This window comes from Cataglyphis hispanica, chromosome 1, assembly GCF_021464435.1.
Source record: "Cataglyphis hispanica isolate Lineage 1 chromosome 1, ULB_Chis1_1.0, whole genome shotgun sequence".
NCBI classification, from domain to species: domain Eukaryota; kingdom Metazoa; phylum Arthropoda; class Insecta; order Hymenoptera; family Formicidae; genus Cataglyphis; species Cataglyphis hispanica.
Window position 1 is genome coordinate 11,466,282 of NC_065954.1, and position 24,909 is coordinate 11,491,190.

Below are 24,909 nucleotides of genomic sequence, written 5' to 3' on the forward strand. Positions count from 1 at the left end.
TATTTTCCAAGATACACGCCGTTTGGGTCATCCTTTTCAATGAGGCCGAAGGGCCGCTATTCGTTAACCCGACGCATCCTTTAAGTCCCAATCATCCTATGTCGTGATCAATTCCCGGTCGATCTCATCTTCTCCCGTTTATCAGACCGGCGGGACTTAACGGTAATCGTTAATTACGAATCTTTGATCACTGTTGACAAGCGCTGCGATAGTCTAAAAGTCGCATCGAGTCGCGCGCAATCAGCATACCTAATTACGTACGACAATCTTTAATTGTAGCAGCCGTCGATCGCAACTTGGATGTAATAATCAGGATTCCATCAGTGTCAAAATCTAATTTTGAGTTATCATAATATTACCATTATTAAAAAGATTATTGCTCGCAGAGGCGAGTATCGCTCAGGGCGATGACATTTTATTTGGCCAATTAATAAGCAATTATCCATTCTGCCGGTATCAACGAGGAATAAACTGGTCGTGTATCGCAATTTTGATATAAAATAGAATGAGAAATAATGGTCTATCGCGCTTAATGGACTACCAATTAGAAATCGCTCATGCGCGTGGAGCTAATTGCTATCCCAGCAATAACGATGCATCGGTCTGCGAGTAATTACCTCTCGCAGAAATACCGCTCATTCGACGATAACTTGTTGCACACTGATGCATTGCGACACATTATCGCAGCATAACGTACCGGTGACTCAACGTGCAACGCATCAAAGATTCTCGACAAATTTCTCTGGCGAAAGTACCCGTGATTTATTATGCAAGATGCAACTCGTAAAAGTCTCATACCACTCAATCGTGATAAGTAATTTGTTTAAAAATCCACAAATTTCTTATTAGCTATCATACTTATTGATTAACTCATTGATTATTAAATGTTATCCTTTTCATATAATGCCTGAAGTGTATTTATGAGATTTAATTAATCACTCTCTGAATCAATGTGAATATTATTCTATTTACTAATGTATATAAAAGTTATTAGCAAAAATGTCAGATATTTTTATCATTTATGCAAGTAAATTTTGTTGTCAACATAATTTTTGTTATTATAAATATAATTTATTATTAACTGTGTATCCTCTTTCTGTGTTAATTGAAATATAAATACAAATCTACATTAAAAAGTATATATAAATCATAAATCATTTTCTATAAATATTATATATATATATATATATATATATATATATATATATATATATGTATGTATGTATATTCTACGTAAAATTCCTTCGTTCAATTTCTAATATATATAGAAAATTGGCGCAATATCCTGAGAAACATATGAATTGCTAACATTTTTTTTCCTCCACGATCCATATACGGTTAGAATTTAACGCTATCATTCACGAAGAAAACTCTTTCTCTTTCTCTCTCTCTCTCGGCTACATTACGGAAAACAAGCCCGCAAAAGCGAGAACGACAGAGCGCTCCGCTTATATAATCTCGAGAGTGACCCGCATAATTATTTGCAAATACCGTAACGATACAACGCGGTACCGGCATAAATTTTTATTGGACGTTAAGCGTGTCCGCGAGCCATAATCCGATCACATCGCCTTGCTTGGTTATCCCGCGAGGAAGGTGGTAGTGATAGAGTGATATCGCGTGTGCGGTGCGTGTGTGTGTGTGTGTGTTTGTGTCGACTCAGTCTTCTCTTACTCCTTTTCCTGCCTCCTCTTGTTCGCGACCTCTACTCTTCCGCTTCGCCTCGTACAGCAAAAGCATGATAAAATAATGACACATCCTCGATATATTCTGCCTCTGCCTCCCTATCTATTTTCCTCGTCATTTATTCAATTTCTTTTTCATCATTTATTTATTTCTTTTTTTTTTTATAAGATGATAGAGAATGACAGGGGATAAACTCATTTCCTTTCTATCCATGATCTTTAATTTATTTTTCGATTCTGCTTGCTCGACTACTTTTTCCGTTATCTTCTTTTCTGTTGCATCTATCTCAATCCGTTTACTCTCGTCTTCTTTCCAGCATCCCCTGTGGTCCTGCATTCCTTTCTCCCCGATATCTCTATCCTCAGCCATCTCTTTTATTTCCCAACGGCGCGCTGCATTTCTCCTCGAGCTTTTGTTTCTTTCTCTTTCGCTTTCAGTATCAGAGGCCACGTTCTTGGGCACATGGCGGAGGCGCGACCGAAGCGAGGAGTTATTTATCGCGGAACAAGGAAAGAAAGTTACGGACAACTTACGAGTTACGAGGATGCCCGGAGACATTCCCGATCGCTTTTAATGAGAAACGCCACTATATAATCCTTACATTAAACCACATAGCCCTGTGAGGCTATGTCCCCACAGTTGACTACATAAGCGCGATACACGTTTTTTCTACACTATTTTTCGACGCGATTATAACGTGAATATCAATCATACGTGCTAACTAACCGTAAAAATTAATCAAAAATGTGTCACTGTGATGGAGATTGCTGCCGCTGAAATAAAACCGCCGACTTTTAGTTTTCTTGTAACTATGTATATATATATATACACGCCATGCTCGCCATTAATTATCTTGTAGTATTAAATAAAGTGTAGATTTTTTTAAAATAATAATCTCTTATCATTAATACATAAAAAAAAGTATAATGCTGTTCAAAACTTGTGAGATAGATCCGCATCTTCGATGGAATTTAAACTTAGGGGCTTTTCAATGCGGTGAATCTATCATTTTTCGAACGTTTATCGACACTCGCATCTAATTATTTTTCACCTTGTGAGAGTAAATCTGCTCAAGTGCTCTATCTGCCGTGATGCCAAGAGAAACGTGTCCAACCCGAGAACGCGAGGCATCGTCTTATCGAACCGATCCAAAGTTCGCGCGTGTCTATATGCCACATTTTTGCTAAGAGAAAGAACAGAGCATTGTTTCGTATCAAACTGAGACGTATCATCATACGTCAATTATCAAGCGGCTTTCACGAATCACGTAATTAATTAATCACAAGTGTAAGAAGCAATCCAAATTTTTTTGTCAAATTAATCCGCGCGTTGCCAACTTCTTTATAAAATAATTAACAGACGGCTTTATCTTTCGAGATATGTGGACATCGGAAATCGCTGATAAATAATAATCGAAGTCAGGGCAAATATGCATTTTAATGAAACGAAAATACGATCGGTCTGTGCAAAGATCCCGGCGGTTCCACTTTTTCGCCCGTTAATCAAACGCGCGAAGAGAATAACTGACCGCATGATCGCGCAAATGAAGGTTTGGTTACGTCACTTATAAAACGTTACAGCCCGATTAACGTAGTAACAAAAACACCGACGTGACACTCTTCTCGGCACGCACTCGACTTAAGTTATAATATTAAAGCGTGATATTTTAAAATCCAAACTACATCTTAATAAAATACGCGCAAACTACATCTTAATAATATTCACAAAAATTGCGCCCGATGTAGGCATATGTGTGTATGTGCGTGTGTATGTCAGCTGTGCTCACAGACGTATAATATACTATATACTATTTCTATGGCTGTGCTATGTAATTTCAAATTGTCCTAAAAAATTGCATCTAAAAAATGTTTAATATTAACATTCAATACTTAATTAATTATACATAAAAATATAAAAAATATTTGATATTGACATATATATATATATATATATATATATATATATATATATATACATATATAAAACATTAAAAATTATATATCCCTGCTTTTCTCTTTCTAGCTTGTTGTTTTTTTGGAATGTCGTTGTTTTTTGTAAGAATAAAAAATTTGCAATAAATAAATATATATTAAAGCAATATATAATTCAAAATGATATCAAAATGATATAATTCAAAATTGTGTCAGCAAATTCAAAACATGCAGCTATTGCGAGTAATCATGGCATAAAACTCCCCTTGTTTGCGCTGCATATAAATATGCCGCCTCTTCTTTTATGCAACTTTTGTTTGATTCGCCATAAATCGCAAAGCACGCAGGCGTCATTATTTAGCTGTTGAACCAAGCGATAAAAGCACTGTGCTCGGCGATAGCGCAATCGCTGCGCTGCAACGCGCGATTGCGACTGCTTTGCGGATGCGTATTGCATATATCGACCACGCACGCGTGCAATATACGACGTTCAAATAGACTAGAGGGGTTTCGATAAGCAAACAGGTGGGCAGCGTGAGATTCTCGGCTCTACGTTATCTGCGAAAAAATTGTGTACGATAATCAAGAGCAACGTGACATTGTAGCATCTCCTTTCCCTCTCTCTTCTTCCTTTTACATACAACATTAATACTAATATAAAATATTATATATTATACGCTACTTAATATTTATATAATTATTCCATTATTAATGTTCTTTTTATTAATAAAATTTTTATGATTTTAAAACAATCCTTTCTCGAAAAAACTTTAGAATATTATAAAAATAGAAAGTTCCGAAAAATTTGTATGTATCGAGCAAATTGATAAAAGAAAAATGCGTAGCACCGAAATAATACACAAGCAAACGGCCAGCAGTTAAAATTTATAGCGGTAATAGATGACAGAATCTTGGCAAGTGATGCCACTTAGCGAGCAAACACGATCGGTTAAATCACGTAAATGGATACACCTCGATTATCGTCGGAAACTCGATACACATGACGCTATGCGCAAACATGCACCATTGCAATTTCCGTCTCTAGAATGTATTAACGCACGCTCGGTGTTGATTACTTGAGGTAATATTAGATATACATACTTCGAATTAATTATTTTGCAATTTTAGTAATATATCCTTTAATTGACAACGTCATACCTCGACACAGATGATTATTCGAGCATGAAATTCTACATCATAGATTACTTGAAACACAACTAAACATTCAAAAAAATTTATCAATTAAATGTTTCATAGATTATATGAAACACAACTAAATATTCAAAAAAATGTATAAATTTATTAAAAGATATTAAATGTCTACGAGATTTTTGATAATAAAACCATGTAAAAGGATGTATCGACAAATGGCAATGATTTGAATTTAGAAAAAAAAAATAGATTTTTTATCGTTTGCAAACACAAACACGTTCGCACATTGACGTAATTCCTCATCCTCGAGAATTATCTTCGCATTACGCATTCCATTGCCAACTGAATACAAAGTACGAGAATATTTCGTGTCGAATGCGCACTTATTATAAGCTGAAAATTATTTTTCTTCTATTTAATCGGATGAAACACTCCCGCGTCACTCGGAAAAGATTAAATATTACATGTTAATGAAAAATATCTCCGATGTTTATTAATCGCGATATTTCTTTTCATTGTGCTCACAAAGACGCTGTGAGAATAGCTTATTGTTAAACACGTAGGCGATTATAAGGTGGCGGTGCCGACGAGATGTTATGTCATCGCTATAGCCACGCCAGCCTCTCATTTCATACCGTTACGTTACGTTTCCTCAGCACAGAGCTAATCTATGTCACTTGCTCGTCCGTTGTGTACACCGCTTCTTGTTTCTCCTTGGCAATATCTATCTTTCTACGCGCCAATATTCCCGCGCATCAATTTACGTTCATATATTCGCGAAAAATGCGGAAACGACTCTACAGCTTGACTCCAGACGCCTGTTCGTAAATGTAAAAAAAAAAAAAAAACAAAGAATACTCTGAGCAAAATGTAACGAAATTTTTTAGATATTTCAAAGAACTAATTTTCAGCTAATTTTAGATATTCTTTTTTTCTCTAAGAGAAATGTGTCCGGAAAGATAAACTTTATAGTAAAATTCTAGAAACAATAATTCGTAGGAATTATTAGATATTGAAAATTTATTGGTGCTATATTTTTGTTAAAGAAAAATCTCGAAATAATCGGTAAAATAAAGTTTAAGAAAATAATTAGCATTCTATGACCATGTTCCAAAATTCACTGTCAGAGAGAAAGACTACTGTGAATCTATAATATATGTTACATAAACTATAGATTTCCAGTAATACTGGCAGTGAATTCCGGAACACCGCCTATTGTAGCAGAGTAGACTTCTTTCAGAAAATATCGGTGCGCGATAAGCGGGAGCCTGGAGGCTGGTTATCAGTTACCACCCACTACTCACAAACTCATCTCCACCGCTCCTCGCGGTGACAAACACGACGCGCAAACAAATTAACTGTCGGGATCGGCAGCACGTCCGGCTGATTGCGTCGCGCCGGCAACAAATTGACGGTACAAAGCGGCCACAAAATGCGAGGACGCCGCTAAATGGATGTAATCCCAAGTTAACCACACGTTGGCTTTAGCATCTGCCTGCCACCGCTGCCGCAGTTGCGAACGGCTCGCGTCGCAGCTGGCTAGAAAAAGAGAAGAGGCGAAGGGTTGGTAGAGAGAGGGAGTAGGAGGGAGGGAGGGAGAGAGGCAAGGCAAATTAATTTCGACGGCACTGGCTCATAAGGTCGTTCACACTGAGAAAAAGCGACGACGATATCTAGAATATCCCGTGCGGAAAGCTAGCAACAGAATCGACACACGCGAGTTCTACGAACTGCCGTTGATTTCGCGAATTTATTTAGCAGAACGTAAGAGCGCTCGTTTATTAGCAGAGAATACCGGCAAAGAACTTTACACACAAACAAGATGCGGAATTATGTAAATAAACTTTCGTACTTGAGGTAAGCCTCTTATTTAAGTAAATTTTAAATTGGCGCAAATAACTGATATATTGTTTATTATTTGTATATAAAATTTGCTTATATATATATATATATATATATATATATATATATAAGCAAATTTTATATACAAATAATAAACAATATATATCATATATATATATATATATATATATATATATATATATATATATGTATATATAGATGCAGCATATTCTTCTAAAGATCAAAGAATACCGGCTGCAATGGTCTCTATTGTCATCTCACAAAAACGAACCGAGCAAAATCGAACAAAGCAAAATTACATCTAAGAAGGAAACAGCTGTCGTGCATTTGTTTATCGAGCAACATTGTGCTCGACATGCAATTCACGCATCACGCGTCTTATCGACATTATGCGTTCATTGACATTAATATTTCTCGTGTTTATTCTCGTTTGTTTATTTATTATTATTGCATCTACTTGTATCATCTATCTCAACAAGATAACAAGTGCATATTAATGAAAATTGTTCTTGACAACTAAGTCAATATCATGCACAAAAAAAGTTATTTCACGAAATGTCATTGATGTTGAGCATGCAAAAAGTAGTATAGCAGAATGTCTAGCGATCGCGTCGAAACGTAAAAAGACTCGCCATCGGTCATTCGTCAGCAGAGACCGGATCGCTTTCATCGTTCACGGCGGTCGAAGCAGATTACGTCGCGCGACTCGACTTACAAATCCGCTTGGGCATTTCCATCTTATCAGCATTGCAAATTGATAATACGCGAGGAGCGACGCGCGGCCCGACGGCGGAAGAAAAAACATTTATGCGACCCGATGACCCCGCCTGGTTATTAACCTTCTCAGCGCGGACTTGGTTCGAACAGAACGAAGCAGTTGCTGCATCATTAAATTGGAGCAGAAGCGGATTTCACTTTTCGATTGCGCAAAATCCTTTAAAATGCGATATTAAAAAAAAATTATAAAATATAAAAGTGCATTTCTAAATAATTTCTCTCAGTAATTCATTAATATTCACGACGTCTTTCGAATAAATAAATTCCAATTTACGCTAGCAGCTTTTTTTTATATTTTCCGATATCCAAGAGAAAAACGTTGGACACTTTCAATGAATCAACTAATGAAGTGCATTCAATGTTAGCGGAAGGTAGTCGCATTCTACATAGTCCTGCGGCAGGAACTGCATCCGATTCGCGTTAACGAGGTACGAGATGCAACCGTTTTTCGAGCAACCCATCCGACACACCCAACCGGATGTACGGCAGTCCTACACTTCCACCCACACATGTGCATATCTTGTCCCCCACGTGCGAGCAACATGCGATCGAGCGCGGAAGCGAGGGAGTGCAGCTGCGCGTGCACGCGCGCTAGCGCGTGTGTGCATTTCGCGGGGAATGTGACAGTACCTGGTCACCTGGCCGGGAGATGAAAAGTGAAAGTAACCAAGGCTAGCACACAAAGAAGTCATTGAGGAATTCGGGAGAATGATAGTCGCGCGCGCGCGGCCGACGTATCCGCGAGAAGAAATTCCACATTTCTTATAATATTGAAAAAAAAAAATGGGATCGATGAGCGATGTCGATGATTTCGAAACAAAATCTGCTGACCGCGATCAGTATTAATATCGCTCGTAAACTTCTTAATTATTATTATAGGCATATAATGTAATAAAAAAAATTATGTATTGTTTATTTATCATTAATTTGTATTTGAGCAATGTGCTTTCATTTTATTATGTCTATAAATAATTATTAGATCTTTGAAACAGCAATTATGTATATAATCGCGTTTACTGTTCACTAATTCACTAGGGACATACCAATAATAATAAAGAGGTTGATTTTTTTTTATATTCTATTCTATCTATGTGCGTTATAAAAGGAATCAGTTGTTTACATTGCTAATCTAAACATATCTCGTTTGTTTACATCGCTTCGATGAGTCAAACCGCGTGCATCGAACATGATTAATTACAAATGCAGTTCGATCAACATATATAGAAAATAATATATCAGAGATATTCAATTTATATATCTTTTCTCCGTTATATTATATCTGACGGAAATCGTAATATTGTAGAATTAATCGCGTGATATCGATGTATGTATGTACACGTACACGACTTCGCTCATATCGTTCCCACGAAGTTATCAGGCGGTTACTTTTCCCAAGACAACACGTAAATAGCGAGGTCATGTTTGCTTTCGAAAGCAATAGGATCTAAATTGGATCGTTTCAATTGATAATTAATAATTACTAAGCCAAGACGTCTATTAAAAAGGTTAATTCTGGGGCCCGACGAAAATTTACCGATTCTCTTCATTATTCTAATTGAAAGATTATCTCTGTATAAAAAGCGGCCCTTTTCAAAGTCTCCAATGACTCGAGCGGCGATATTGCGGACATCGTGTCGTCATTAATGCGTATTACTCACCTGTCTACGTGGTCGAATTAAGATTCGCAACATTATTAAGAAAATCGCATCTGAATTTTCTTCAACATTCCAATTGTAATATGTGCGAGTCCAATTATTCCTAAGTAATCGTTAATTTGACAATCAATTATCGATAAAATTTGATGAAAAGTATCTTACATTGTACGTGTTATATATACAAGACGTGCTTCGCGGATGCTAGATCAAAATCTGATGTCCAGAAAAAGAAATGCGTGTACATAATATATGTATCAAATGTTTTTGTTCTTCTTTAATCATAATTAAAGCTACGTAGCTCCAATTTTCTTTGTTGTCCTCGATTGGGCTTTTGTAATCGGACTCCCGCTTCCTCGAGTACTTCGCAGCACGTGATATCATTCGCGCAGCGAGTAATACGTGCATCACTCCTGCAACGCGGACAATTAATCGGCCGATTCAAGTTCATCGAGTGAGTCAGCTGGACTTCATTCGGAAGAAAAATATTTCGCTCGATTTACTGCGCGCCAAGTCAAATCATTCGCAAAGCCGAGAGCTTTTCTCGCGATCGACGCAGCGCATATATGAAGATTACAATCTTCGGAAAGGGAAAGGACACGATCAGCCTTGAGATTCCAACATCCAAGTTCGCATGCAAATAACGCCAAACTATCAAGATCGCTGTCGGGCACAGGTGTGAATGTTCTTTGTTACATTCTCTCAGAATTTAAAAAAAAAAACTAACCAATACAATTTTACAATTAATTTGCAATAAATTTTAATTGGGTTTTACTTTAAATTAACAATTTTTATATCTACAATTTCTGCTAATTTTATCCTTAAAAATATGCTTAAAATATATTAAATATATATAATATTTAAAAATATTATAAATTTTAGATATGTTCATGCAATTAATAATACAATAATTAGTTGATAAATTATTAAAAATTATTAAAAAAATTTATTTTTTAAATAAAAAATTGAATAATAGAAATGTATGTTTTCTTTAAAATATATCTCTTTCAATCATCTTAAAATATTGAGTAAATTATTACAATAAAATTTGCAAAAATTATTTATACAACAATAGTATTTAATAATAGATGTTGTAACTTCTGAAAGATGGCAATGGTATGTGTGTCAGTCGTGTACAATCAAATAATTAAAAAATATGAAAAATACAATGCGACTATTCTTATAGAATGGCAGGCAAGACGCGGAAAAGGCGTCTTCGAGAGATCGAAGACCCCGAGCTACCGAGAGAGAATTCCAGGGCCTGACGATATCGGAAAGCCCCGAGATACTCCCTACTGCCGGATGTTATTCCGTATTCCAGCGTTCCCTGCCCACTCTGTTTCCCTATCGTCGCGGACAGACGTGGCATTCTGAACTCGAGAGTTTACCCATTTTGCATCCGCAGATTTTATCGGCGGTTCATTCTGACGTACGATTTATGTGACGATGCGTCGATACGCGGCGCATTAAGTGCAAGAAGGCTCGCGCGATTGGCCCTAGAAAGTGCCATCCTTTAACCGCGAAGCTTATCCGCGCCAGAGCTTCCTCGAAAATTTATATGAATCTACCATCAATCTCTCGTAAGCGCGTGAAGGTGCGAGCGGTCTTCGCTGAAGCGCACGTTGAAGTGAAATAAACCGGCTTCGTGTGCCGTTTACGTAAAAACGTATATTTTTCCAAGAGTCGCCGTGCACAGACTACCTCTAACAAATTCCGGGAACGTTTTATCGTTTTTATTTCAATTGAAAATTTATCGTGACTGAAATTCCCAGAGCTGGCTTTAATCTAACAATCAGCCCGTTAGATAACTAAGCAGAACGAAGTAGAAAACACGGTCGTAAATTTGAATAAATATATCCGCGAGCTAAAAGATAACGTCACAATCAATGATAAATTTCGAATGTTTAATAAAAACGACGCACAGTGACGGTAATTGAATTTATATTTATATCAAGAAAATATCAAGAAGAGTCGCAGAAAGCAGAGATTAGCAGAAATGTATAGAAAATGCGAGATGCATGTAAGTGCAAATTTATTTGTAGTTCTAACATTTGTCTGTGTTCATGAGAGAAATGAAAGAGAGAGAAAGAGATTTTGAAGAGTGACTCGAATATCGGCACAACCGCTGATTTCAGAATATATTTCTCGCGCGCGAATCGCCGGCATACACGCGCGTGTTCTTCACCGGTAATTTAATACGAATAAGCTTCTCGCATCCGCGGCGCGCCCGCCCGTCCTCGCGAACACACAATTTCGTATGCAAAGCGTAACCTATTTACGAATTTATTACTGCATATAATCTCCGTGATCACGATTTTCGAGGAGAAACTCTTTTAGAACGCTCGCGGTATTAATCCACGGCGGATTTTGGAGATATCTTTATCGTTCATATCATAAAATTCTCCATAACTTACACATTTTATTAATATTAGAAACCCAAAGACTTTCATTAAAACAGCCACAAATTCCACAATCTTTGTACGTGCATTTATTTATAGAAAGACATTGTATCATTTTTTTTCAAAATATTAATAATTATATTAGGTGCAACATTTAATAATTAGATTGATTTTAAATACATATTAAAATTATCATAAAAAGTAAAAACAATTAATGTCGGGAAAAAATCTCTTTTAAATTTTAAACACTTGCATTTAAAAATTTTCATATATGAATGTCAAAAATACAGCGCAGTTGAAGAAGATAATTTTGGAGTGTGCAGCCGCGTAGGCGCGCAGTTTGAAACTTCAATCAGTTCTCGGGCAAACGTCCGTCGCCGTCACGAATTTATTCGGACGCGTCGCCTCGCGAGCCTGTATGTGTTACGTTCGAGATCGAGAGATAGTTATGCAGATAGAAATGCTGCCGGTCGGGGCGTTTGCGTTTACGGCTTGAGGTCGCTACGTTCTGATTATTATCCGCAACCTCAGGCAGGCTGTGTCATCGGTGTACCAAACGTGCTGCTCTCTCGCATATGTGTATTTGCATTAAACTGCCGTTTTAAGCGGTTATAACTGTCGTTTTCTGCGAACGAACCGCGAATTGATAGCGTCGCCACGGACGGAAACAATTTTTCACAGCAAAAGCTTTATTACAGCTGCTTGCTGTTTAATATGTGATTTAACAGCTAAGTCATAAAAATACAAACTGCAAGATAAAACTTAATTAAAATTACTTCAATTCCAATCTACTATAAATAATCTTGATTAAAACTATATGTATATGTAATACATATATACATATAGTTTGTAAAATAATTTAAAAATAATTATTGCTTAACGACTGCATAACACGGGAAAAAAGGCTGCTCTGGAGCAGTAAGATGCTCTTACAAATGCACTTGCCTGTCAGTGGGTCATCGAAAATGACCTCACAATTCACCGGATTACTATCGAAATACAATCTCATACTCCAAAAATACGCGTAGGCGTCGATACAAATTTATATTTGATTTTTATATCGATCGATTCAAACACTAAGTATTATCTATTTTAGGTTCCCGTCATCATAATGATATCATCGAAAAAATGTGTCTGCTCGAATGTTCTGGTAAAAGCTCGAATGATCTGGATGAAGCAATTCCGAGGAAAATAGATTTTATATCGTACTTCCATTGTTGTACGCGAGATCCTATAACACTCATGTCTCATGTCATGATGAAAAAATAAAGATCCACAAATTCTGATACAGATATGTATATGTAATCAATGTTAAATGGAATATCAATAAAAATTATTGTAATAAATATAAATTAAAATATTCAGTTTGACTCTATTCGTATATGAATAAAAAAAATTTATTATAGGTAATTTTTACAATTTCTTTAGTAGTGACATCACGAAGAGGGATAATAATGAAAAGCTTATTTCATTGTATGACAAAAAAACATTGATTTCTATTTTAAATTCTTTACATCGTCGAAAATTTGCTTATATGTCTTATGTATATAAAAATTACATTTCGTAGATTTAATTATGATTTTTATATCAGATTATATTAGATATTCATCAAACAATTATGTTTAAGAAGTAATCTTTAATTGTGTTTCTTTCATCATTGCATTTTTGCATTTTCATCGATCTTAAAAAAAAAAAAAAAAAAATATCGATTATTTTTATGAAAGCCCTTAATTTCGGCTAAGCAACAAATATTTTTGTCAAATCATATCACATCTTTTATATCATCATTCTCAATTAATTAATAAATAAAGTAAAAAATGCGCGTATTTTGATTCCGGGAATTTTGCAAAATAATACGGAAGAAACTATCCAAAGATTCGCATGTTGGTATTGCCATAAACACGGCGATGTGGCGACTGCCATGCTAAATTTGGCGCACATTTGCAGACTTGAGACGCAAAACAAGTTTTCCGGATCAATCTGATCACTGCTGGCGACCAGATATGCTACGATTGAATCAATCGTCCCGTTTCCCTCGCACGAGAGAAAGAGAAGACTAGAGAGACCAGATCCTGTTTAACTTAAACCTTGAAAAGCTTCAATAAATGATAAGCTGCCAATGTCCAACGATATTTTGCGTCCGCTTTCTTTACAAATTAGATTTGAATCGCAACTAATAGAGTTGCTAGATAAGCAGAATAACGATAATTTAATATCCTAACGCAACTACTAATGCAACTGATATGATTCTAGAGTAAAGTTACAGAAGCGTTATCGTTAAACTCTATTACTTATTACTTTTTCAAATAAAACTATTATCTATTATTATTTATTATTGTATTGTAACATATATTGATAATTGTAATTATTATTTGCATACAATTTGTCATTTGCTGAAATAATAAGGTAATTGATACTGATGTTTATTCGGTTGAAACAGTTGCAAATATGCTAGTGTAAGAAAATTTATTATTACTCAAGTAGTTCATCCAAATTTAACTTTTAATAGCATCATGATCTACATTGTTTTATTAATGTTCAAGTGTATTAAAACGATTCAGATTTTTCGAAATGTCAAAAGTAGACGGAGCACCCAATGCAAGGGTCAAAGATCGCAAGCGGAATCTAGCGATCTCACGAATGTGACGTGCGACTTCTTCTATTCGTTTAATAAACATCTTTCAGTTCACACGGTCGAGAAAAACAGCAAAGAAAAACCGCGCGAACGAAAGAGAAGTGTAAAAAAGGAAATGGACGGAGAAAGATCCGTTTGTATCATCTGTTTTTCGACTTGCGAGAATGTCGAAAGTCGCGCTCCCTCGCTTAATACAGCAAGAAAAACGTGAAACTCAACATGCACCGTTTATGCTTCAAAATATGCTATTAATTAAATCATTATTTTTTTATACGCGATTAAAAATAATATAATTCTAATTTCATAATAATAAAGAAAAATATTTACAATCATATTTAGTATATATAGATCAAAATACTATATATTTGTATATCAACGTCTACAGAATTATGTTAACAAACATGTGAGATTTGAGAAATTTTACAATAATTATATACAATTATAATGTTACACTAAATCATGAAGACTTGATTATTAAAATTTTTCTTTTAATAATTAAGTCTTCATGATTTAATGTAATAAAATTTTTATATTACATTAAAGCATGAAGACTCAATTATTAAAATTTTTATTTTAATAACTAAGTCTTCATGATTTAATGTAACATAAAAATTAAAATTAAAATTAAAATTTTAATAAGTAAACTCCAAAAACTAGAGTTGCGGTATGATTTAATATCGAGTTTAAGTAAATGGATTGATCGATGACATTTACAACTTTGTTACTATCAGTTATGCAGTCCCTCTTAAACGGAAAAACGATATGCAGATGAATCTATGGCAACTTTGAAGTTCAAATCACTCGTTAACCGATAAGTGGTCAATCCTTCATCTGGAAACGATATTGGGTCCCGATTACATCGGGGCTATAAGTTTCTCGTAAAGACCACGTTAAGGTGTACACCATGCGGACCGGTAGCAGTGCTCGCAGGCACTATCTGAGAAATAGTAGGAGGCCGAGGAGCGACTTCCGCGCCAACTAGTTTTAACGATGAACCACCATCTTCTCCCTCGCTCCCCTCACAGCACGGCAACATTCTTCTTATTTGTTTGCGCTGCATCGACATGCACCGATGCACTCACGATGCATTGAAGAACGATGCGGAACCGACGCGACGCACGCACGCACGCACGCACGTACGTACGCATGCACGCCCGATTAAAATGAGCAAACACATCGTGTGAACGAGCGACAAAAGCAGAATCTTGCGGAAACAGCTGATAGGTAATCGAATTCCGCGATACGTATGAAAATGCAAAGGTATCTAATTTTTCGTAAGTTTTGCAGATTACGGTATTTCGAGTTAAATCGCGCCAAGATTTATTTAGTATTATTAAATTAATATATCGATTTAATCTAGATATGAATAATTAAAATTTTTAAAAAGCAAAATGATATATGTTTCAGTAACATTTTACATCATTAATATTTTACTTATTTTTGATATATAATAAATATAAAATGTTATTATTTATTATTAATGTATATAAAATTAATATTATTAGAATATACTGGCAATATTTATACACATTTAGTATATATTGGTATTATACTATATATATATATATATATAATATTTACACACATTTTCTGGGGCAATAGATTTTCCAAGTATGTCCGCTATAACTAATGAATATTTAAACCAGTTATATAGGGAAATGTAATGGTGACACCTGTAGTCAAACGTACCTTACGTGAATTCGCAAACAAGAACCGGTTCGTACTCGCGGGTGCTATTGGAGTCATTTATTTGGGTAAAATCTCTAAAACAGATGTATAAACATCTGGACCAGGAAGAGAACATTGAAAAACGAACAGAGCGAAAAAGAAGTTACGACTTATCCCGTGATCTTATTTCGCGATCGTCAACGTCGCGTCTAATTTGTCGCCCCATGCTTCGCCATTCATGATCAACGAAACGATCGATAAACCCGGATCGGTTTTATGATCCTGTTAAGAGAGAGCTGTTATGGCGTACTAAAGGAGTGATCCATCGCGAAAGATTACGAGAAATTTTAAGAGTTTTTCGTGTCATGTGTACGTTAAACAAGACACACGCGTGATTTAAATCGAATTAATTTTATTCAAAAAAAATGAAAAATCGATTAGATTGGAATCATACGCTCGGTCTGCCCGCCAGGCGAGAGAAATCCTCCGCTCTTATGATCTGCTCGATAATGAAAAATATTATGAGCAAAGTTCACGATGCCGATCCCTTTCACCGCTCGAATCTTCCTTTTCGGGGCTAAGATGCCGAGGAACCGATTCGGTTCCTCGGAATCAGAATCGATTATCGTAAAGAGAAAGGGGGGGTCAATTTTTCACTCGACCTTCTTAAATCAGCGCCGATCTTCTTCTTCATTCAAAAGTTCACTCGTACAAACGCGATTATGTCGAAACCTTTCACGATCCGTAGAAACATGTTTTTAATAGCGAAATATTGCGAAGCAACACTAATCGGAATAAAGATAGAATATGGGTGAGACTTTTGAATACGCGAATGATATACCTATATGCACTGTGATTAATCATTCCGGCAGGCATCGAGAGATTTCAAGTACGATTAATTCCTACACGATGTAATTTCGCATCAATATTAGCAAATTTCATTATAAAATGAGAATATCAGGATGAAAAATTTCACAAAAAAGCGTCGAAAAAATGTAGAAAAATTCTTATAACATTTATTCTTTAAATGAAATTATTGTAACAAGATTTGAGTTTCCCGACTAATTGATGTCGCTTAGATAACATAAATTCAATATGATCGTGTCATTTAATTTAAAGATCTTAATTTGAAGATTAAATTTGTTAACATACTATAAAACTTTATAATTAATAAAGTTCATTGACTTTTTAAAATTTTAAAATTTTTTGAAATTTTATAATATTTCTGACAATTAAACATGATTAAAGAGATTAAAATATATGAAACATGGACTTACCTTAACCTTGGCAAGATACAGCTCGAATTCTCTGTATGGATCCATTGTCCTTTCGCGCATCATCTTGCCATTTTCATCGCTGTCCACGAGCTTCAATCGAGTCGGCGTTTTCTCGACGGTCGAGCCATTTTGCAAACGACCACCACCTTCTTGCATGGTCTCCATGCTTTTACAGTCACCTCGATGCTCTCATATGCATTTTCACGTACACCTGCAACATAAACAATATAAATTAATAATAATAAAGAATAAAATAGCAACAGATTTATTTATCCGTGTGATAAACATTATAAATAATTGTAAAGGAAATAGAAAATAAAACTGAAAATAAAAATCAAGACCAATTTGGGCGCAATTTATCACACTAATGGATCGACTAATTCTGAGGAAAAAATTTACAGCTTAAAACGATAACCATCTTTTATCCGTTAATCACAGACCGTTAATAACGGACGACTAAAAGCAATGCAGTAAAGTAATTGTAATTGCATACTGAAAAGGGTGCTTAATCGAGAGCGTGAAAAGAGCGAAAAGAGACAAAAGGAGACCTAGGAGTGTGTTCTGCGGCAAAGGCATTATAATTAGCTCTCCCGGCGTGACTCACACTGCGGCCTCCGCTACATCGCGTCGCGTGGTCCATACAATCTCGGGGCTTGTCAAACACTTGAAAAGGGTAAAATGACCACCACCTGCGCTGTTATGATTGCATTTAACTAAGTTTAGCGGCCGCGCTAGCGTTAGTCACTGAAGCTAATTATATTTCGTGCAGATTAACCGCACCTAAGATAAGCTAATCTGAAATCAGTGCTTTGCACTTTGTATATAACAACTCGAGATTGTATCCATTTCATCATTCGTAACGATCCGTGAACACAATCGTTCTTTATAGACAAAAAACACTTTCCGTAGCGCGTAAATATTGAAATGTAAACAAACGATTCGATCATAATATTTATGTTTCATTTGTACTATTGTGCATATTATCGATCATTAACTCATGAATACATATAAGAAATTAAATTTCAATAAATCATGACGGAGAAGCGATCTTTATAAATCGATATTTTAAATTTTAAATAATAAATCATAATTCATATAATAAAGAAATTATATATGCAAAATTATAAATAACTCTTGAAATCAAACGTTTTGTCAACTTTCCATAAATGTCTTTCCATAAAAGTGTGAGCTCAGCGCTATAAATGTTTTCGATTATGAAGTAGACAAGTTGATGCTTTCAATGCATGGTGACATAAAGAGCGCGAAATGGCACAAAATGCAATCTGGTAAAATCATTTCTCCCATTTCGCTCAGCAGTGCGGAATTATGGCGATGACGGATTGATATTTCTGCACAGAAGTCGTATGCTACGATATTAAGACAAGTGCGTTAAAACTAAAATACGAGTGTGGTTTTACGCTCCGGCGGTCTCGCCAATAATTACATTTTGTATTCACTTTCGACTATCGTATATGACTTTATCATATCTATTCATCTGCGAAAAGAATGTTGAATCGAAGATAGCGCGATCTTATCTAGTAATGTAACATGAAGTTTCATAATTTGAATTTTATATTTATTGCAAAACTGTCTCTCATAATCTGTTACGTCAAATTTTTACGATCGTTGAAAAAAATTACTACAATCCATTATATCGTGGCTAAGATATTCCATAATTTATTAATTTGAAGATAACATTATCCACTGTATATCGTAAAAAATATAATTTATCTTATCTCGCAAAACTCTTTCATAAATTTTTTTATGGCAGAAAAACTATTTGCAGTTACACGTGTGTCTTCAAATAGAATATCTATGGCGATAAAAACGTTCAGAGTTAACCATTCTCTCTATGTCTGATAGAATTGCTTAGAAGTAAGTAAGCTCAGAAAGAAAATAACATTATCTTTAGACGTTATTTGACACAAGTTGTATACACAACGCATTAAATGAATCACATTGGCGTAATTAAATCAGTCGATCGTATTTCATTCAATATATTTGTAACTAACAATAAGTTCTGTATTTCAATGTAAATCTCGTGATCGCGAGATTACGAATCGATCACATCGGGATCCGCTTGAAGAATACAATACCACCGCCGTTACAATCACTGAACTCGGCAACAATGAAGTCATACATGCGAACACGAATCGCCTACCCGCACACGTAACATTAGAAAATCACCGGATGTCTAATCGCGGCCAACTGCCGGCAGCCAATACGTCAAGTGATTTTACAGGTGAACGATGATGCTCGTTGCATGTTAAGTATGGTTCACGCCGGATAATGGCCTCGCTTAACTTCCGCATGCAATTAACTCTGACAAAATTATTGTACTCTTGAGAAAAACCAATAAAATCGTACAATCTCATTTTAATGATAAAAATAAATTGCTGAAAATCAAATGTAATAATTTAAATATTGCAATATTGAAATCTTGAAAAACAAAAATTGCGTTATAAATATTTCTATTTTTTATTTCTTTTTATTTCTTAATTAAAACGTAAATTTAAAAATATTTTAATACTACTAATAATTAGATTTCTTTAAAAAATACATAAATATGCTTAGAACTATACAAGAACTGTAATAAAATAATCTAAAATTTATTTCGAGAATAGAATTCAAATATCAAATATTCGAAAAAATAAAATCTTGTTAAAACAAATTAAAAATTTTTGACATAGTTGGCTGAATAATACAAAAAAATCCTCTGTCTCACAATTTCTCGTTTATCGCATTTATTGTCAGGAAATTGCAATCGACGAAATTCCAACCCCGTCTATCTCAACTCTTCATGAAACAAGGGAATTCGTAGCTCGCGATAGATAGATGAGAATTGTTAGAATACCTCGTAAATAAATACGATACCAATGACTCCCGCCGATATCTCACCCTAATCGAATGCCATTCTACAAAAGCAGACACGACCTGTTGGTTAAACTGAATTAAAAGGCCCGCTAATCGCGAGGAAAAAAAGAAAGAGAAAGAGAAACGCATCGCTATTCTCTTTCTTATTAGCTGGAAATATTTGCAGATAATTTACTCCGAGATCCATTTGCTTCTGGATGCATTCACATCTAGGTGGCTTGCAAGTATATTACTACTAAGCACCTTACTATATAAATATGAATAAATTGAAATTTTATCTATGCAATGTTATGATGATATTGCAATATTATGATTTAATGAATTTTTTCCTCTCCTTTTTTATTCTTTTTAAACTTAATCTCTCCTGATAAAAATAAAAATATTAAATTAATTTCATAAAAACTTATGAATAATTGAAGATTTTAACTTTATTTTTAATAGTTTTATATTTCTTAATAATTTAAACAATTAGTGTTCTACAATTTTAATTCATAATCCGAATATTCTTTTACGCTAGTTTCATGTACATTTTTACACATATGCTTGTATTGACTTGCCATTTAGATAGTAACAAATTCCCGAACATTACCAAACACATGGTTGGCCATAACTCAATTCGCGAGATTTTTATCTTTTCGAAGTTTGGCTCTTCCCGAGGTGCGATATATTGGCGATAATTGTTTTTAGAGTCTCCTCACCACTAGGAAGGCGAACACGATGGTTTCGTGCAAATAAAAATAATAAATTCGACCGATAAGAGTGCCGAATGTTCCATGATATATTCATTATGCGGAATGAAACTTTAAAAAACTGTTTTCGCTTTTTTTATGGCGTTTTATGGTTATTATCGCACTTTCGCTTTTACTTATTACGTTCTTATTATTTTATTATTTCTTTATTTATATGATTATTACTATTCTTATTGCGTTTTTATTTTTATTATTCTTATTATTTTATTATTATTATTTTATTTTATTACATTTTGCGAAAAATCTTTGCTCCCGTCGCGTTACGCGAAGCCTGATCCATATATGTGGGCAAAAAAATAATGAGTGATTTAAAGGTATACGCAATAACGAGAATAATCCCTGTACTGCAAGAATAATGCATGTTATAATTTTGAAACTGACTTTCTCGTTAGACTATTAATCTAAAGAGAAAATGCATACAATTAAACATGGATTAAAATTTATCGTAAAACCATTTGATTCAAGCTTTATGCCCTAATTAATAAAATAAGATAGCATGTATGCGAAAACGCTAAGAGCTTACGCGATAAAATTCGCACATAATTCCTTCGCATCGAGAAATTGTGTATGCGGTTTATCTCTTAATTGATGTCGCAAGAAGGACTCACCAGGAAAAGCAGGAATTACGTAAAGTTAATTGCGGTTGTTCGAACTATTATGCAGCGCCCGAGACTCGTGCCGGATTGCATCAGTATGTGTCGTATGCATGTGCATCGACAACGATCATAATCATGGGACCTTGTTTCGAAAGGAGAGAAGAGAAGGGGAGAGTTTCTGATATTTTATGTAACGCGTTTGCACGGATTATTGAAACTACCCGTAAACTCGTATTATTTTGCCGTTTCAAATCTGAGAAACGCGACTTGTTTGTTTTATTAGTTACATATCCGTCTGTCAAACTAATCCGAAATTAATCGCTATCGCCTAACCGTTATCTCTATCTTGTAATTTATGTTAAGTTATTCGCTATCTATACTTAGCTCGCGCGATCTCGGCGCATTCTAATAAGCTGCTGCAACCACTAATTCTATTAACCACTTTGGCATAGTACGATTGGCATTCGGACGCTATCAAAAAAATAATATCCAAAAAATTTTTGCACATTTCACAAGGAAAATTGCAACTGCTGATTCGTTAAAGATATAGGTTTCGTTTAAGTATGCGAATCACACAATTACTAGCCTATTAACCTCTCCAGCTGTTCGGCTATTGCGTTCGTGAATTGCGGACGTGCACGTATTTCCTTCATCTAGACTCATTGGCATCATTCCCCGAAAAGCAACAGCAAGCATCAGCGTATTAAAAAAAAAAAAAAAGTGAAGAAAATTCAAACGCACTAAATATCAAATAATGTTAGAAGATCTTTTAAGCATATTCAAGAATCATTTCAAGAGTCCTTTATCATTTTAATTTGACAGAAAATGTATCTTTTTGCTTGAACAAACTTTCACGAGAATAATTTCGTAAGTTATATAAAAAATATTGAAGGTTGTATTACAAGAACTTTATTATTCTTCGGAAAAAATTTGATATCCAAAGAAATGCTTTAATATCACGTCGCTATTCAATGTAAGTATAATAAACGAAACAACATTAAATCACAAGAGTATAAAATCTATTTACAAATTGTCACAATTTCGACATTTAAATGCAATAACTAGTGAAACACGCAGATAAGACCACACCCTCGTTAAAATTCAAAGATTCAGCGGTTTGACATGCGCATGCATTGTTCCTATCCATTATGTACACTCGTGAATTGTAAACCTAATATCATGCTAATTCCTTGTGAGATGCCATGCGTGAGTCATTGCGTGACATAGAATCGGACTTTGATTTATTCCAACTGATTTAAGCATAAAAAACGTTATTTTTTAACATTAATAATACTTGAAAACTCTCGGATTGACAAGACAATCTCTTGTACAACTTTTTTTTGTCTGTATCTAATCTAAAAAGAATCCAATAGTTTTTGCTTTCTTAGAGATATACTAATTTTATTTGAAAAATAAAAATATCTCGATAACAAATATGTGTAAATTAAAGATATATTAAAATAATAAAACAAAGAAAAAAAATGATATTATTAATGCACAAAATAAAATCGATATAAAATTTGTAAGAAGCAAAACATAAAAAAATTAATTTCACTAGAAAATAGATAAGAAAAATATTGGAATAATTTGCTCTGCACATTGAGCATAGGGGAATAGTTTCTTTCTCATTTCTTTCTCACAAAATTTTCGCTGCAAATACCTATCCCGCCTCGAGAAAGTAACGGCATATCTCGAAGAAGCGGAGGCGTCAAACTCGGTAGTGTCAGCAACACCTTTATGGGTAGAACGCTCGTTAAACGTTTGTATACACTTAGTTGAGTAATACATGATATAACTAACAATAAGCAGGTGTACGCCACCGCAGGCAATTTGACCAATCTGAATCGATAGATTCTTCATATCTCTCGGATAATATTATTGTATATGCGAGATAAATATTGTTTATATATATATAATGACAAAAATGCATATCAAATTTATATATAACTGTCACTTATGATAAATGCATTCAATTGTATTTAAAAAAAAAAATCTTTGTTATTCCACATTAAAGAAACAATAATTCTTCAACATTTATAAGTATTAAAGCCCAAAGTTGTAAAATCAAAAATGAAAAAATTCTGGTTAATTATACAGTCTTAGAATTTACAAGTCCAGTTGTTGAAATTATTTTCGGAATTTCGGAGTTCTGTTGAGAGTTCAATTTGCACCGCGCAGAATTCTATTCACAAATTTTTAAGACCTAAAGATGTAAAACAAAAAAGCCTCAGTCGTTTTTAACGGAAGATGAAACGCCTCAGCTTCCAAATTAAAAAATGTCTTAAAAATATTTGACGGAGTTGGAACTATATATGTTATTGTTGATATATATATAACTATATACAGTGTTCATGTGTATAAAAAATTGCAAAACTCTTAAAGAATTATAAGATACGATTTAAATGGCATTCTTTGCATTTTATGATGGAATTTTTTTTAGATTCTTCGCCTGAGCTATTTCTAAAATTTATCAGCAATTGTAGAACTATTTGATGTGCAAACGGAACTCTTGATAAAATTTTCGGTTTTTAAATATGAGGCGCTAATTTTACATCCGCGGGCACAATCGAGATTCGTATGATTGATAAAACGACGATAGAAAGATGGTTGAGATGTCGAGAAAGAGGAAAGTTTTCAAATGGAAATGGAGATATTGTGTATAACTAATTATTACTACTATCGCGGTATTTATCATTCGATAATAAACCGTTTATAAACGCGACGACGCGACGGGAGGAACTGCATTTAATTCCAATTAACCGTTCCGATTCGAAACCAGTTCCGAGACCACGGAGGATTTTATAGAAAAGAACTCTTTGTTGCCTCTTCTTCTCTCGTGATTACTTTCTCAGAATGTGAGAAATTTTACCCATAATGACGGGCTTAATCCAGTCAAAATAAGAAACAAAATCCGATACGATTCTATATCAAAGCTGAACATCGTCTGAAAATAATGATATCTACATCATTAACATTTTCACAAATAAAAATTTCAAATTACATCAGCACGTAAAATACTTTTACAAGCAAAAAAAAAAAATTATAATAACGTTATGAGAAGTTCTAAAATATTTCTAGGAGCATAAAACCTAATCGCTGTATGAAGTCACTCAGCTATTAGCTATGTCCGCCATGCTTCTCGTTTTCGTGTTGTCACTATCTAGTACGGTTTTATCGGCACGTTTCCTAATATAAATAATTTATGGCGTCGATACGGATAGAACTACTGATACGTACTGACCTCGAGTCTCGAAAAACGGTCGTCTTAAGTCGAATATTATAGCGCAATAGTGTGTCGTGTCGAGAGATAAGTAGTTAAATAATTTTCATGTCCACGATGTTTTACAATACGCTTTAGAGTTGCGCAATGTGATGCAATCAACTCAAAAGCGCGATCCCTAATGACGAAAGACTTCGGCTAACCGGAATATCTCAAACCATCTAACACACCGATGTATTAGAACGTCGAGTTTCCCGCAAAATAACGGCAAGCACTCGTGACACGAAACGCTGCCGGCGAAAATTCAATTCGCCGTGCTGATAATTCCGCGGGAAGGGTCTTGTCAGGTGGCGTTAATCGGGGCGAAAAGGGAGGAGAGACCCAGTGCATTACCTTACCTGATCCTTCCCTATCCCCACGACGCCGTTCA

At 34.7% G+C, this 24,909-nt stretch overlaps 1 protein-coding gene across 2 annotated transcripts in view; it reads right to left on the minus strand.

Annotated features, from left to right (window-relative positions):
- The window catches only part of LOC126849353 (uncharacterized), a 202,239-nt gene that overhangs the window by 163,961 nt on the left and 13,369 nt on the right, over positions 1-24,909 (minus strand). For both annotated transcript variants that reach the window (XM_050591114.1, XM_050591105.1), the window contains exon 2: positions 17,041-17,251. In XM_050591114.1, the coding sequence (XP_050447071.1) occupies positions 17,041-17,205 (165 nt within the window). In that variant the 5' untranslated portion in view covers positions 17,206-17,251. The remainder of the gene's footprint in view (positions 1-17,040; positions 17,252-24,909) is intronic.